A 17,263-nucleotide genomic window follows, 5' to 3' on the forward strand; every position below is an offset into this window, starting at 1 on the left:
AATACCAGCAAGAGTGGGACCGGGAGGGACCTCTGGACCTCCCGAATAAGGAGAGTGGATTCTGTGACAAGGGATGAACAGCCCTGAAAAACAGGGTGGCAGCAAGAAGTTGGATGAGAGTGAAGCTGATAAATTAGAAGCAGGAAGAGACTCAAGGGCAGGACATTGGTCAGGAGACTATAGCAATAATCTAGGTAGGATATAATGAGGACATGAGCCAAGGCAGTGGCACAGGAGTGGATGCTGCCATCCCAGTTTCTGCAACAGTCATATTTCTGGTAACCCTTCTGGAGTGCTGAAGGACTGGAGAGCAACCAGACAAAAATTTTAAAAAAAAAATGTAAAGGAGGGGAATAGAGATTCTTGGGGCAAAAGAAAAAAAGAGAACTGTTCAATAAAGAAAGTACAATCATAGCACTTTACTTGGCTCTGCAGTGAGTATTTTCATAGTCATAATTGTATTGATTCTATTGTTGGTTTTCAGCTTCTAGAGCAAATCCATAAAGCTGGGAAGACAGAATAATGGTATCAGAATAAATGTTAAATGTAAATGCTATTACCCTAGACAATGTACAGTGAAGATAATAACTGTCAGAAATGGACAGGGTGAAATGGAAGTAGGGATCAAAATTGATAGGCCAAGAACTAGCAGGAAATGCATATATTTTGGTGATGGAGAGGTAATTGCCAGAAGAAACAGCTTTTAAAAAATTGACAATGGTGGGCTGGGTGCTGTGGCTCACACCTGTAATCCCAGCACTTTGGGAGGCCAAAGTAGGTGGATCACGAGGTCAGGAGATCAAGACCATCCTGGCTAACACAGTGAAACCCCATCTCTACTAAAAATACAAAAAAAAAAAAGCCAGGTGTGGTGGCAGGCATCTGTAGTCCCAGCTACTCGGGAGGCTGAGGCAGGAGAATGGCATGAACCCGGGAGGTGGAGCTTTGCAGTGATCCGAGATCACGCCACTGCACTCCAGCCTGAGTGACAAAGTGAGACTTCATCTCAAAATAAATAAATTAATTAATTTAATTTAATTTAATTTTAAAAATTGACAGTGGTTTCCCCTAGGCAATAGCTTTAATTGTGAGGAAGGCCTGGGTAAGGACTTGTTTATTTTCATTATAAACCCTTTTGTACTATTTGATTTATTGTTACCAGGTGCATGAGTCTTTTGATTAAAATATTTTTTTAAATTTTAAATGCATCTATCCTGGTGATATTTCTTGTCTTCATGGAGATATCATACACAAACATCTGAAAAACAAAGCATATCAGATGAATTAGGTATAGCCTCCCCAAGGTAATTCCCTGAGACATTTAGTCACCTTCCTACCCAGCACTTTGGGAGGCCAAGGTGGGTGGATCACTAGGTCAGGAGATCGAGACCATCCTGGATAACACCGTGAAACCCTGTCTCTACTAAAAATACAAAAAATTAGCCACGCGTAGTGGCGGGCACTTATAGTCCCAGCTACTGGGAGACTGAGGCAGGAGAATGGCATGAACCCGGGAGGCGTAGGTTGCAGTGAGCCGAGATCATGCCACTGCACTCCAACCTGGGCAACAGAGCGACGCTCCGTCTCAAAACAAAACAAAAAAAAAAGAATAAGTATATTCACTTCCGTTATCACAATTCAAGACAAGTAGGCTTAAAAGCAGTCTCACTTTACTGCTTAAAGGCACAAAATCCAAGTGGCAAGCCTGAAATGTGGTTTGCGTATTAAATCAGTGCCTTTAAAATGTTTGACCTTAACCCAGTAAGAAATACTTTTGTGCATGACCCAGTACTCACACACCCACATAACTGAAACAGAACTTTTAAAAATGAATAGCCCTGTTCATCTATTAAGAATAGTTCCTATAACAGTGTTATAGGAATACTTCTATATGGAAGAAGTAATATTAAGGGTAGTGTGTACTAGGCATTGTTCAAGGAGCTCTATAATATTTGTTGATAAGATTCTGCCACCACTTTTGAGATGGGTGCTATTTTTACTTCCACTTTAGAGATTCAGAAAATGACGCTTAGAGAGGTTAAGAACTTCTCAAGATAAGCAGTAGAACTGTCAGTAGAACTGTTACCTTTTACTATGTTAAGATGTGCTTCAAAATTTCTATTTCCTTCTTTTAAGCATTTTTCATTTTTTTAAATATCGCTCAGTTTAAATGATTTTAACAATCCACTACTGTAATTATGACCCACAGGTTGGGAAACACTGCACTAAATTAATCACTCCTTTTTCTCCCCTCAGATTGGAGAATGTGCTTATGAAATTTAGAGCTTATTTCTCAGATCAGTTTAACCTTCCTAGGAAATTACTTGTTACTGATGCATAAGAAAAAATTGTTACATAAAGTTAGCTTCTATCATCTTTGTTAATTAGCATGGCTGCCTTCTTTTCATTTCTCTTCTCCTACCTTAAAATTTTCTCTCTTTTTTTCATCTTTAGTCCTGTGTGGCACTTATTAGGAATAGCTAAATTTATTTCTGGAGTTATATTTAGATATATATCAGTTACACACTGATATTTCTTGGGTTTTGCCCATATGTCCACTGGTTTGCACTTGCCACAAGAAGTACAGATTTCAGCCAACCATCTGCTATGCTTGTGAAACCATCAAAACCCAACCTTCCCTCAGTATTGGAATCTCGTGATTTTTTTTTCAAATATAGTAAATTTCATGTTTAAAATGCACAATAGGGCTGGGTGCAGTGGCTCACGAGCTCTGTAATCCCCACACTTTGGGAGGCCAAGATGGGAGGATTGCTTGAGGCCAGCAGTTCAAGACCAGCCTGGTTGACATAGACCCCCTCTCCATTAAAATAATAATAATAATAATAATATAAAATATGTAATGATAAGCATCATTTGTCATGTCCACACATTTAAGCAAAAAATCATGCTGAAAATAAAATTATGATGCTTATTGATGCACTAATAGAACTTTAATAGGCTGATTTAGTTGTTTTGATTTTTTTCTTATTAAATTAAGACCTACAAGCAGCTGTTGAAGAGATACTGCCAAGCCTTAAAAAAGATGATGTGTCCATCTATTATGTGAGCAGAACTTCTAACACAGATGGGGTTGACTCTTTCCTGGACAAAGTGGATGAAGTATCCGCTGAACCTACCCCAGAGTCATGGAGGTCTGAAGTCACTTTTTCCACTCCTGCCTTATACATCTATACTTCTGGAACCACAGGTAAAAATAAAGGGGGGATTCCCCAAAAAAATGGATCTGAAGGAGTTAAATGTTGGCACAGGTTTTCAAATCTCTTTCTTTGGCAAAACTTATAGGATAACTAATACTTCAGGAGATTTAGTTATTTGCCTGTGGGAACTGATCTTATTTCATAGCATGTGATCTCATTTGGGTTTCTCCAAGCTATGCATATTTTCCCCCAGTTGGTATAGAACAGATAAAGAGGTTAACCAAGAACTACAGAAGGAGTTATGATGATGAATGAGATTTGACACTGAATGGGTAGTTGGAATTGTTTTTCATGCTTGTTGTGTTTTGATTATATTATGTCCGGAGTCCATATAGACTTTATAATTGATTATAAATGGAACACAGGAGAAGACCAGTGAACAATTGGGGGTTCTGTTTATATAAATGTTTTAACCATTATCTTCCCATGCAACACTGATTTGGAGCTGTTTGGTGCTGTGGATGTGGGGTGGCTATAGCATAAGGCCTAAAATACTGTATTTCATCAAATCTAGGATGCCTTCAACTGTAAGCTGCACCATTATGAGCCACTAAGAAGAAATACTACCAATTAACAATGTCATGGGAACACTGCTATATGGAAGAAGCAATATTAAGGGTAGTATGTGTACTAGGCATTCTTCAAGGGGCTTTACAACACTTGTTGATAAGATTCTGCCCCTACTCTTGAATGGGTACTATTTTTACTTCCATTTTAGAGATTCAGAAAATGATACTTAGAGAGGTTAAGAACTTCCCAAGATAAGCATTAGAACTGTCAGGATTCACCTTGGAGGCTGATTCCACAGCTCATACAATTGACAGCTCTATCCCTAGTACCTTCTTGTTTATTCATGTGATAGATATTTAGTGTCTGCCTACTATAGGCCAGGAAGACCAAAATGTAATAATATGAAGCCTGAGGGGTATATTTAAAAGAAAGACAGGAAGCCAGCCCCAGCATGCCAATTACTATTATCAATATTGGAAAATTGAATCTGTGAGTCTTTTACCTCTGTTGATTAAAATTTTAATTTAATTTAAGCAGGTAATACATGTCTTCTCCTTGTTAAATAATCAACAGACCAGGCTAAAATGTCCTTTGAGCCTTTTATCTCAGCTACAGCTGACAGGAACTGTCTCCTTCGCCTCGACAGGCCCTCAGCACCCACCTGAGCTCACAGTTCCTGGACCTGAGTTTAACCTGATTGTTGGCCTCACTTCATACGGTCACTTTTGCTAAGTATTTAAGTAAATGAGAAGAAGCCAGAATTGATATATTAAAGCTGGTGCCCAAAACATAATGTCTCTCATTTTTTATTTTTTTTATTTTTATTGCCAGGCCAACAGAAAGGTGAGCTGGCACAATTAACCAATTACTTCTGCTGCACACAGACATTCCCTTAACATATGGGACTTTTATCATCATTTCTTAATAGAATGGTAAAATTAAATTGTAAATGTTTATTTGGGAAAGGATTGAGCCCTTGGTTAGTGAGGGGGAAATCCAGTCTTAGTACTGTGTAAACAAGTATGAAACTTTGTTATAATGCTGTTTTCACAGTCAAATAGAAAATCCCTTTTAGGGAGAAAAAGGAGAATGAGCATTCTCTGATTTAATCTTTTAAGTCAGAATTTATATTTAATTGGAAGACAATTGAATGGGTGTTTATTTTACTTTTTTCATTTTCTCTGAATCAAATATTTACTAGGCCAAGCACAGTGGCTCACATCTATAATCTCAGAACTTTGGGAGGCTAAGGCAGGAGGTTCACTTGAGCCCAGAAGTTTGAGACCAGGCTGGGCAACATAGCAAGACCCCATCTTTACAAAAACATTTAAAAATTAGCTGGCATAGTGGTACACCTTGTAGTCCTAGCTACTTGGGAGACTGAGGTGGGAGGATCACTTGAGCCCAGGAGTCTGAGGCTGCAGTGATGTGCCACTGTACCCCATGCTGGGTGACAGAGCAAGACACTGTCTGTAGAAAAAAAAAAAATTGCTAAGTTACTCTTGTAAACATTAATTAAAAGAATTCATTTAAACAGTTGGAGAGCAAATGTCCCTGTTCCTCAAAGGAAGTCATTGGCACAAAATTATATAATAGTTACGCGATATTCTCATTTCTTCATTAATACAAAATCTTAATTTAGGAGAGTTCTGAAAGTACTTCACGGCAACAAAGATGAGCATTTCTTTTTAAAAAATTCAGAGGCCAGACACGATGGCTCTTATCTACAATCCCAACACTTTGGGGCCAAGATGGGAGGCTCACTTGAAGCCAAGAGTTCAAGATCAGTCTGGGCAATAAAGCAAGACCTCGTCTCTACAAAAAATATACATAAATAAATTAGTCAGGCATGGTGGTGCACACCTGTGGTCCCAGATACTTGCGGGGATGAGACAAGAGGATCACTTGACCTGAGGCTGTGGTGAGCCTTGAACACCACTACACTCCAGCCTGGCAACAGAGTGAAAGCCTATCTCAAAAATAATATTAATAATAATATATAAAACAAAACAAAAAAACTGGCCCATTGTTAAAGAAAATGAATTTTGAATTGTATTTACAATAATGGTAGGTTGCTGACCATATTTGTCTGCCTCGGAACAAGTTGCTGCTATTTGGGCAATATCCGGTGAATGTACCATCAAGTATTGAAGAATCTGAGTCAACAGAGATCTGTCTTCCTCTTCATGAAGTCTACTTACCCACTCAGATCTGAAACTCTTAGTCCCCTTCCCAGTGACTTCATGCCCTCCCCAATTGAACTGTTCTTCCATGGGAAACAATATAAGCAAACACTTAACAGAAGAAAATCTTACAAAAACGTATATAAATTATGGTTAAGAATATGCAAATGCATTTAGTCTAATGTACTAAAACTACATGGAGATACCGTTTTTCACCTTTCTGACTGGCAAAGGTCCCAACATTTAAGAGCACACATTGACAAGGCTAGGAGGAAACAGGCATACTCATGTATTGCTGGTAGGAGAATGAATGGGGATACCTCTTATAACTGGCAATGTGGCAGTTATTTATCAAGATTACAAAGACTTTTTTTTTGAGACAGGGACTCAATCTGTTGCCCAGGCTGGAGTACAGTGGCAGGATCAGGGCTCACTGTAGCCTCAACCTCCTGGGCTCAAGCAATCCTCCCACCCAAGTAGCTAGGACTACAGATGCATGCTGCCACGCCCAGCTAATTTGTTTTACTTTTTGTTGAGGAGGGGTCTCACTATGTTGCCCAGACTGGTGCTGAACTCCTGGGCTCAAGCGATCCTCCTGCCTCAGCGTCCCAAAGTGCTGGGATTACAGGACTGGCCATCTTTTATCTTTTGACACAACAATCTCACTTCTGTGAATTTATCCAAAAGATATGGTGTCATTCATATGTGAACTGCCATATGGACGAGGTTCTTCACTGCAGCATCATTTGTAACAGCAAATAGTATAAATAAATTATAGTAGACTCATAAAAGGACTTCTGAAGGAGCTGAGAAAGAGAATAAATAAATGAATAAGAGAAATCTCTATGTACAAACATGAACAAATCTCCAATAAACAGTGTTAAGCAGCAGAGACAAAAAACATGCAAAAGAGTGTGCCTTTTTTTTTTTTTTTTGAGACAGAGTCTGACTCTGTCACCCAGGCTGGAGTGCAGTGGCGCTATCTCAGCTCACTGCAACCTCCGCCTCCCAGGTTCACGCCATTCTCCCGCCTCAACTTTCCAAGTAGCTGGGACTACAGGTGCCCACCACCACGCCTGGCTAATTTTTTGTATTTTTAGTAGAGACAGGATTTCACCATGTTAGCCAGGATGGTCTCGATCTCCTGACCTTGTGATCCACCCACCTTGGCCTCCCAAAGTGCTGGGATTACAGATGTGAGCCATCGCACCTGGCTGAGTGTGCATATTTTTTAATGGAAAAGGCAAGAACATATAAGGAAATGTTCATATTTGCTTTGTTTGTATAAAATAACTCCAGTACATAAGAAATCTCTCTGACTCCCAGCCTTCACATCTGTGGATTGGAGAATATAATTCTGTTTATGTCATACATAAACATGTTATGGAAATTAAATGAAATTTTTTAAATTTCATGCAAAATGGTAGCCACAGAGCAGAAATTCAATAGACATTCATTCCTCTGTTTTCTGTTTCTCTTCAGATTACTACCATCTAACCATCTAACTCAGGAGTTAGCAATCTGTGGCTTGTGGGCCAAATACAGCCTCCCACCTGTTTTTATAAATAAAGTTTTATTGGAACACAGCCACACTCCATTTATGTGTATGTGTATGGCTGCTTTTGACCACAATAGCAGAGTTCAGTTGTTGCAACAGAGATTGTATGACCCACAAAGCCTAAAACATTTACTCTCTGGTCCTTTATAGAAAAAATTTGTCAACTTCTGGTCTAACCGGTCATGGCCCTTCCCAGTGCAATTCTCAAAATACAGGATGATTAATCTTCCTAAGCCAGATCTCTCTCCTACACTGTAAATGCCCAATCTTGGTTAACTCATACCTTCTCTTGTATATTTGCAAAGGTCTTCCAAAAGCGGCCATGATCACTCATCAGCGCATATGGTATGGAACTGGCCTCGCTTTTGTAAGCGGATTGAAGGCAGATGATGTCATCTATATCACTCTGCCCTTGTACCACAGTGCTGCACTATTGATTGGCTTTCATGGATGTATTGTAGCTGGTAAGCTTTTCCTACAAAGTGTTGGAGGCGAGTGCACATTTACATTTTCTCACAAGGAACAGTAATATAAAATTTGGCTACGTTGCTGTCTGCTCGGAACAGTCTTCAATTTTGCTTTAACAATAAGGCTATTTGACTCATATTACAAGCAAGCATCTAAAATAATCTGTTTTTTCATGCCTGCTTATCTAATAATATAATGCTATAATTGTTCAGTATATCAAGAGAGAAACTCCTTTAAAATATTTTAGAGCTGGGTGCAATGGTTCATACCTATATTCCCAGCACTTTGGGAGACCAAGGCAGGAGGATTGCTTGAGGCCAGGAGTTCAAGACCAGCCTGGGCAACAGAGCAAACCTCATCTCTACAAAAAAAAATAATAATAACCAGGCATGGTGGCTGGAGTCTGTAGTCCCAGCTACCCAGGAGGCTGAAGCAAGAGAATTGCTTGAGTCCAAGAGTTCAAGATTGCAGTGAGCTGTGATTGCACCACTGCACTCCAAGCTGGTTGACAGAGTGAGACCTCAACCGTGAAAAATAAAATAAAAATAAAAAATTATCTGTATCTAGGTTATGACACTTGAATCTTAGATTCTATGTCATGTCATTTCCATCTTTAGAAACTTACATGTTGATCTCCATCAGCATCTGATTTAAACTTCTTCAGCTGTGTGCACTCTTCTGCAGCCTCCCGTTTCCACAGCTTTTCAGCTCTACTAGAAGAAGAGAAGATGGCTACTCCATCAGAATACTTGGCTTGGCTTGCCATCTCTTCTCTTTCCTTCTCAGACTTTACTATTCAAATTGGAGTTGCCATCCTCTCTCCTTCCAGGAGGATTTATGTCACTTGTATACGTTACCGCAAAGTTCAATAGCCACCTCTTCCAGGAAGCTATCTGTAACTTTCTGACTGAACTAAAAAACAACTTTTTCTCCCATGTGGCATTTCATTTTAAATAATCATATATGTATATATAAAAATATATACACATATGTATATACACACACATATATGTGTGTGTATATGCATGCATGTCATGGATGGATATTTGTGTCCCCCAAAAATGTATGTGTTGAAATCCTAACCCCCAATATGATGGTATTAGCTGGTAGGGTCTTTGGGAGGTAATTGGGTCATGAGAGTAGTACCTTTATGAAAGGTAGTGCCCTTATCAGAAGAGACAGGAGAGAGCTTCTTTCCTGACTCTGTTCTCTTCCGTGTAAGGACACAGGGAGATGATGACCATCCCCAAACCAGGAAAAATGCCCTCACCAGACACCCGATCTGCCAACACCTTGATAGGGACTTCCCAGCCTCCAGAACTGCAAGAGATATATGTTGTTTAAGCCACCCTGTCTGTACTATGTTGTTATAGCAGCTCAAACACACACATACACACACACAGACACACACACACACAATCCAAAAATTTGAAATCCAAAATGCTCCAAAATCTGAAACTTTTTGAGTACCAGGACACCACAAGTGGAAAACACTACAGATAAGTACTTAACACAAACTTTATTTTATGCACAAAATTATTTAAAATATTGCATGAACGAGCCAGGCACAGTGGCTCCTGCCTGTAATCCCAGCACTTTGGGAGGTTGAGGCAGGCGAATCACTTGAGGTCAGGAGTTTGAGACCAGCCTGGTCAACATGGCAAAACCCCATCTCTTCTTAAAAAATACAAAAATTAGTCAGGCATGATGGTGCCCGCCTGTGATCCCAGCTACTTAGAGACTGAGGCACAAGAACCCACAAGGCGGAGGTTGCAGTGAGCCAAGATTGCACCACTGCACTCCAGCCGGGGCAACAGAGCAAGACTCGGGCCAGGTACGGTGGCTCACGCCTGTAATCCCAGCACTTTGGGAGGCCGAGGGGGACAGATCACGAGGTCAGGAGATTGAGACCATCCTGGCTAACACAGGGAAACCCCATCTCTACTAAAAATACAAAAAATTTGCCAGGTGTGGTGGCACACAGCTGTAATCTCACCTACTCAGGAGGCTGAGGCAAGAGAATCACTTGAACCCAGGAGGTGGATGTTGCAGTGAGTCGAGATGGCACCACTGCCCTCCAGCCTGGGTGACAGAGCGAGACTCAGTCTCAAAAAAAGAAAAAAAAAAATAGAACGAGACTCTGTCTCAAATATATGTGTATATATATACACACACACGTATGTATGTGTGTGTATATGTGTATATTTGAGACAGTCTCACTCTATATATATATATTTATATAGCATGAAATATTTATATTTATTTATATATATATATATATATATTTTTTTTTTTTGCATGAAATCTCTGTCCCTCTCCCCTCCCTCCCTCTTAGGACCTCATTTGAATCTCTTACTGCAAGCTGACTTTTATTAAAATGACCTTTGTATGAGTCTCCTCCATAGATTGGAAGCCCCTATCAAACAAAACCATGGCTTACTAATTTTTTGCATTGAATATAAGGTACTCAATACTTGTTTGCAAAAATAATTTATTTTTAAATTTCTGTCTTTCAAAGTTCACAAATTAAATATAATTGGGAGAATTTTTTCTACCATTTCTTTCTTCACACTTTCTTTTTGTTTGTTTGTTTTTGCTCTGTGCCCCAGGCTGGAGTGCAGTGACACAATCTCGGCTCACTGCAAGCTCTGCCCCCCGGGTTCACGCCATTCTCCTGCCTCAGCCTCCCGAGTAGCTGAGATTACAGGCGCCCGCCACCACGCCCAGCTAGTTTTTTTTTTTTTTTTTTTTTTTTTTTTTTTGTGTGTGTTTTTTTAGTAGAGACGGGGTTTCACGGTGTTAGCCAGGATGGTCTTGATCTCCTGACCTTGTGATCTGCCCACCTCGGCCTCCCAAAGTGCAGGGATTACAGGCTTGAGCCACCGCGCCCGGCCTCTTTCTTGACACTTTCTATACTTTCTCTGTAGGTGCTACTCTTGCCTTGCGGACTAAATTTTCAGCCAGCCAGTTTTGGGATGACTGCAGAAAATACAACGTCACTGTCATTCAGTATATCGGTGAACTGCTTCGGTATTTATGCAACACACCACAGGTAACACTACCCCGGTTGTACTATCATTTTGAAATGGGTAAGATGGAAATTCAAGTCATTTTGGGTTGTGCTAGGCTTTAGCTGATTTGCATATATCAGTTTTGAGTTTAGCATACAATTATCATGATAAAGTATTTGGCACTATACCTACCACATAGAGGGGACTTAGTAGGTGGGAGTTCATATTATTATGATGATGATGATTATTTCCTGACTTTTTACTTGTTTTCACATCTTACCCCTCACCTAGCATATCAAATGATACCTCATACATTAAACCTATTTGGGTCACTCCAACAAAAGTCATTACTCTTCTCCCCTACGTCATTTTATTTCTACCCTCTGTGGCCCTTGTCACATTGCAGGAGTTTGCGTTCATGCCTCCCATCCTTCCTTGGCTATAATATCTTTGATGGCTGGAACCACATCTTGTCTCCTTGTTTTCTGTTATACCAAAAACATACAGGAAACTTTTACTTAATATTGTTTAATAAATAAATCCCTGTGTGACTTTGAAACCAACCAGCCAAGTCTGTCACCAAGCTGGGAACAGAGGCCCCAGGGCATCTCCAACGGCCTTGGATCTGCCCTGTTTGCAGATGTTCCGCTCTCGATGGGGTTATTCTCAAGAGCTCCTCCTGCCCAGTCCCTCAACTCTCATCAGAGATCTGGTATCAGATAGGATTTATCAACGATGGCACTGCTGACACTTTGGGCTTTTAATTCTTTGCTGCATGGACTTATTCCATGCATTGTAGAGTGTTTAGCACCCTTTGAACCTTGCCCACGAGATGCCAGTAGTAACCTCCCCACCTGCCCAGGTTGTGATCATCAAAATGTCTCCAGATACTGCCAAATGTCCCTTGGCAGGCAAATGCTACCCTAGTTGAGAGCCACTGGGCAAGACAATGCAGTAAACTCGCCAGATTCTACTCCCTTTCACCAGATTCTAGTTCCTTTAATCTACTCAGTCAACTTAACCTCAAAGGATCACTAAGTTGATAAATTGCTATTGATAAACACCTGTCATGCTCACCTTACATACCAGCCGCTATGTGACGCAGAAAGAAGTGTCGGATGCTCTTCCCCCAGGTCTCTCTCACCTCACTTTACTCAGTATCTGCCCAGATGTTACCTCATTAGGAGAGAGGCCTCTCCTACTAATAATCAAACATATCACCTGCCCCTCACTGTCCCACTTGTCACTGCATTTCATGGCACCTGTCACTCCTGACATGGTAAAGGTTTATGTGATTATTGTCTGCCCCCCCCCCCCAATTAAATGAAACTCGCATATGAGCAGGGGCTCTGTCCACTACCAGATCCATAGCACCGAGATCTGTAAATGACACATCATAGACATCAACAGTTTTTGCGGACTGAACCTCTTAAATCCTTGACCCTGAAAAATGTATAGTTGAGTTGAGGGAGCTAAAATGTTTCCCCCAAAATGTTTGGGCTTAGCACATATTATTCTGATTTTTTGGCATATTCAATAGATTCTTGAGGATCATCATTAGCAGTGAATTGGGTTAGGGCGTTTTCCACAGCACTTTCTGTTAATGTCATTATTGAATTTTTTTCTCATTAATATTCCATGTGGCCCTCAAGATAGCATGTCTCTCCATTAACATCCAGAAATCCATATGGGGCCCTTCTGCTGGGCTTTTCTTCTCTACCTTAAAGACACCCCCTTGTCAGTTAGAAATCTCCTGGGGATTGTGTGTTGTTTCTATACGTTCTAATGGGAGCTTTCTTTCGACTGGAGGAAAATAAATATGTTTGTGTGTAGCTGTCTTAAGGCTTACACGTATCCACATACACACACATGCACACATACACACACACATGCATGCACTCTCCCAGTTTTTCTCTTACTGTTGTCTTGAAAACTGGAAAACAAAGACAATTTGATTGGGGTTTTATGACTTCAAAATATACTATGATTTAATGCATAATCTTGAATGACCCCTGGACTTCCTATTTGCCAGTGCTTCCCCACCCCTGAGTTCTGTTTGTCTGGAAAATACTTATAAAAAGTATAATAAAAGATCAAAGTTATCTCAAAAAAAAAAAAAAAAACTTCAGTTAAAGATTTTTTTTTGATCACAGGTCATCAGTCTAGGCACAATGGTTCACGCCTCTAATCCCAACACTTTGGGAGGCCGAGGCAGGCAGATCATTCAAGGTCAGGAGTTCAAGACCAGCCTGGCCAACATGGAGAAACCCAGTCTCTACTAAAAATACAAAAATTAGCAGGGTTTGTTGGCACGCGCCTGTAATCCCAACTGCTCAGGAGGCTGAAGCAAGAGAGTCACTTGAAGCGGGAGGCGGATGTTGCCGTGAGCCAAGATTGTGCCACTGCACTCCAGCCTGGGTGACAGAACAAGACCCTATCTCAAAAAGAAAGGAAAAGAAAAAGGAAAGAAAACAATCGTAGGTCATTAGACAAGCAGGAGATCTATGCAAAATTTTTTTAAAAAATTTAATCATAGGTCATCATAGGAAGTAGGAAGTCCAGATTCTGTGGGGTATAGGGAAAGATTATATCAAAAAGACTTTGCAAAAAATAAAAATAAAACAGAATTGGATAAAAACTAGAATGAATGGGGGAAGGGCCTAGATCAATGTAATCAGGAACTTCCTCACCCTTAGAGCTGCCTAGAATACGCTGTTGCTGGAGGGGCTAACCCCACCAACGACTCCCAAGCACTGGATGCCAGGGAGGCAACCTCTGCCTTAGCAGAGCAGCTAAACCAATGACACCCATCCACAGACATACATGGCCCAGTTCATCAGGAGGATATGGGGCCAGTGCTGGGAGGTGGAAGCCACTGTGCTTCTCTGCCCTCTTCTCAACCATATTCAGTAGCTTCTCTGGTAGAGCAGGGGGCTGTGGAGAATGTTCCCAGCCACACTCAGTGGTTCAGATTTGGCTCCAGATACTTAAAGTAGTGCTGAGAGCAAGTACTCTAGAGTTAGTCGGCCTGAATCCTGACTCTACCATTGGAGCAGGATAGTTAACCTCTCTAAATCTCAGCTTCCCATCAGCCAACAAGGAGATAATAGTACCTACCTCACATGAGGTCTACAAAGACAACATGAGATGATATACGTAAACCACATAGTAGCTGGAACTTAGTAAATGCTCAACACATGTTGCCATTATTATCATTATCATTTTCCATGCCTAACAGTGTGTCGCTCATAATAGGCATCCCATACATATTTGTTGAATGAATCAATGAAAATTCTGCCCACTTACACAAAGGAAGAAATAAGGGAAAACATTCTACTTAATCACTCTCATCTGAGGTTGAGTAGGGGATTAGATAGCAAAGCTGTTGACCTAAGTGATTTTTAAAATATTATAGTGAATATTTTCTATTTATTTTGCCATCTTCCCGCATTGTTTTGGGGCCTTTCCTTTCAGAGCACCTGTTTGTAATGAAAGGCCATTCTGATTCATTTCTTGCAGTGTATGGTTGTCACCTCCCATTCGGTTTGCATAGTTGCCTGAAAACCATGTCATCTAGGGAAAGTTATTTACTGGAACATGATATTGCTAAAGCTCGGTGTTTCTTTCCTCCAATCACAGACTGAAGCTACAGCAAGGGGTCTCAGTGAGGCTTTAGGCCACCTGCTGGAGTGTGGGAAGAGGAAGACAGAAAGGGAACCAAAAAAGAGTTCCAGGGGCCACACATAGAAGCGTGATATTTCGAAGGAGAAATAATATTGACCAGAACCCTGAAAAAACTGAATAGACTCAACTTACCTCTAGTGTTGTCTGCATCCCCCCAAAATTAGATAACCTCTGTGGTCCCTTCTAGCCTAAAATTTCTGTCTCTGCATCAGCTTCATTCTGTTCAAAAAAGAGAATGGATGGATGTGTTGCAGCACAGAGTGGAGAGTGGCCAGTATGACTGGGGCCCAAGACAGAGGGAGGCCAAAAGAAAGAGGGAAGGGGAGCAGAACCAGGAAGGTTCGCCAGGGAAAGTGGGCTTTGAAGAATACAGAGAAGTTCTGCAGGCAGGCAAGAAAAGAAGGGGTTCTGGCCAGCAGGAAAATCACGTGAGCAGTGAGATGAAGGACCCAGCACACTGGGGACTGCAAGCAGTCTGGCAGGAGGTGAAGCTGAAGGGCTGGGTCAGGTGGCAAGGGCTTCACTCTGCTGAGACTCAAATGTGAACATGACAAGCCGTGACTAAAGGGCCCTACATGGAAGAGTGATGTGGGAGATGGCATTTTTAGACAGTCCTTTTGGCTATGGTGGGAGAATATACAGAAGGACGAAGGGCTTCTTGTGTAAAGCAAACAGGTGGAACCTTGTCCAGGCAGAAGTGTAACATATTAATTATTAAGAACAGGGACTCCAGAGTTTTCCTAAGGTGATAAAGAGCTTCTGCCCTTTCACCCCAAAACAAGGAGATGAGAAAAACACACACAAACACCATCATCTCAGAAACTAAGAGACATTGCAACCATGAACTACATAGTATAGGAAGCTAAAAGATAACAGTGACTGACATAATAAGCTGAGAAGGATGAAACTTAAGAGGCAAGTCCCAACAAGAAGGTTGTTGCCTTCCTGAAAGCTGAGAAATTGCAGGTGCTGAATACAGGTGAAGGTGGGATGAAGTGTCAGGCTTAAAACAGGGGGGTCATTTGAAAATCTGTGTAAGAAGCAAAATACAGAGGACAGGGGATCAAGGCGAACGCAAGGCAGGACTAGATTGTGGCTCCAGACAGAGCAGCATGCGGAGGCTCGCATTGTGAATTTTAGCTCCAGATTGACTGCAAGAACTAACCAGCAATCCTGAGAGGACCTACAGACCCTCTGAAAGAAGTGGACTGCTCCTAGAGGACCCGGAAGACACCCCAAATACTATGATCGCCCCAACTGTGGAAGTGGGAAAGGGAGACCCTCATCTCCCGAACACACACTGGAGAAGCTGAAGGTCTGTTTGCAGAAGAAGTTCCCAACTTTACCTGGAGCTGAGTCAAGAGCCAAACCGAGCAAAATACAGAGGTAGAGGAAGCTGTAGAAAGGCCCTGGGAGCTCGCTGGGTCCCCTAGCAGGGCATTTCTGCCTGGCACCACAGGGATCCATCAGGAGGGTGGACAGAGGAGCAGGGGGTAAAACTCCACAGGGAGAAGGAATTATCTAGCTGAACTTTATGACAATTTGAATGGGGCAAGAAGAAACTCCTGGCCAGAACTCCAGAGAGGGCACGAATCTGGCTTGCAGACCCCACAGGTGGGGAAGAACTAAAGCCCATTTTCTTTAACAGCTGGGAGGCAGAAAGCCTTGGGCAAGTTTTCAAGCCTGACTCGCCCTCCACCTGGAGACAGACTCGAGGCTGTTGTGGGGGCACGGTGGGAGTAAGACCAGCCCTTCAGGTTGCCTGGAAGCTGGATGAGGCCTGTGACTGCCAGTTTTCCCCCACTTCCCTGACAACCTGCATGACTCAGCAGAGACAGCCATAATCCTCTTAGGTACACAACTCCAGTGACCTGGGAATCTCGCCCCATCCCCCACAGCAGCCACAGCAAGACCAGCCCAAAGAGAGTCTGAGCTCAGACAGGCCTAGCCCTGCCCCTACCTGATGGTCCTTCCCTATCCACTTTGGTAGCAGAGAACAAAGAACATATAGTCTTAGGGATAATAGGGCCCTGCCCACTGCCAGTGCCTCTCCACACTACTGCAACTGATGCTTTCTGGAAAGTACCACCTCCTGGCAGGAGACCAACCAGCACAAAACAGGGCATTAAACCACCAAAGCTAAGGACCCCGATGGAGTCATTGCATCCTCTGCCACCTCCACTGGAACAGGTGCTGGTATCCATGGCTGAGAGACCCATAGATAGTTCGCATCACAGGACTCTGTGCAGATAACCCCCAGTACCAGCCCGGAGCCGAGTAGACTTGCTGGGTGGCTAGACCCAGAAGAGAGACAACAATCACTGCAGTTTAGCTCACAGGAACCACATCAATAGGAAAAGGGGGAGAGTACTACATCAAAGGAATACCCCATGGGACAAAATTCTGAACAACACCCTTTAGCCCTAGACCTTCCATCTGACGGAGCCTACCCAAATGAAAAGGAATCAGAAAACCAGCCCTGGTAATATGACAAACCAATGCTTGTCAACATCCCCAAAAAATCACACTAATTCACCAGCAATGAATCCAAACCAAGAAGAAATACCTGATTTGCCTGAAAAACAATTCAGGAGGTTAGTTATTAAGCTAATCAGGGAGGAACCAGAGAAA

The 17,263-nt window shown here is 41.9% G+C and overlaps 1 protein-coding gene across 3 annotated transcripts in view; it reads left to right on the forward strand.

Annotated features, from left to right (window-relative positions):
* The window catches only part of SLC27A2 (solute carrier family 27 member 2), a 53,748-nt gene that overhangs the window by 12,150 nt on the left and 24,335 nt on the right, over nt 1–17,263 (forward strand). For 2 of the 3 annotated variants that reach the window (XM_008016677.3, XM_038009973.2), the window contains exons 2-4: nt 2,999–3,208; nt 7,775–7,933; nt 10,865–10,989. In XM_008016677.3, coding sequence (XP_008014868.3) covers nt 2,999–3,208; nt 7,775–7,933; nt 10,865–10,989 — 494 coding nt within the window. The remainder of the gene's footprint in view (nt 1–2,998; nt 3,209–7,774; nt 7,934–10,864; nt 10,990–17,263) is intronic. The other variant, XM_038009972.2, reaches the window with a different exon arrangement.

The sequence above is a fragment of the Chlorocebus sabaeus genome, chromosome 26 (assembly GCF_047675955.1).
Source record: "Chlorocebus sabaeus isolate Y175 chromosome 26, mChlSab1.0.hap1, whole genome shotgun sequence".
In the NCBI taxonomy this organism is placed as follows: Eukaryota; Metazoa; Chordata; class Mammalia; order Primates; family Cercopithecidae; genus Chlorocebus; species Chlorocebus sabaeus.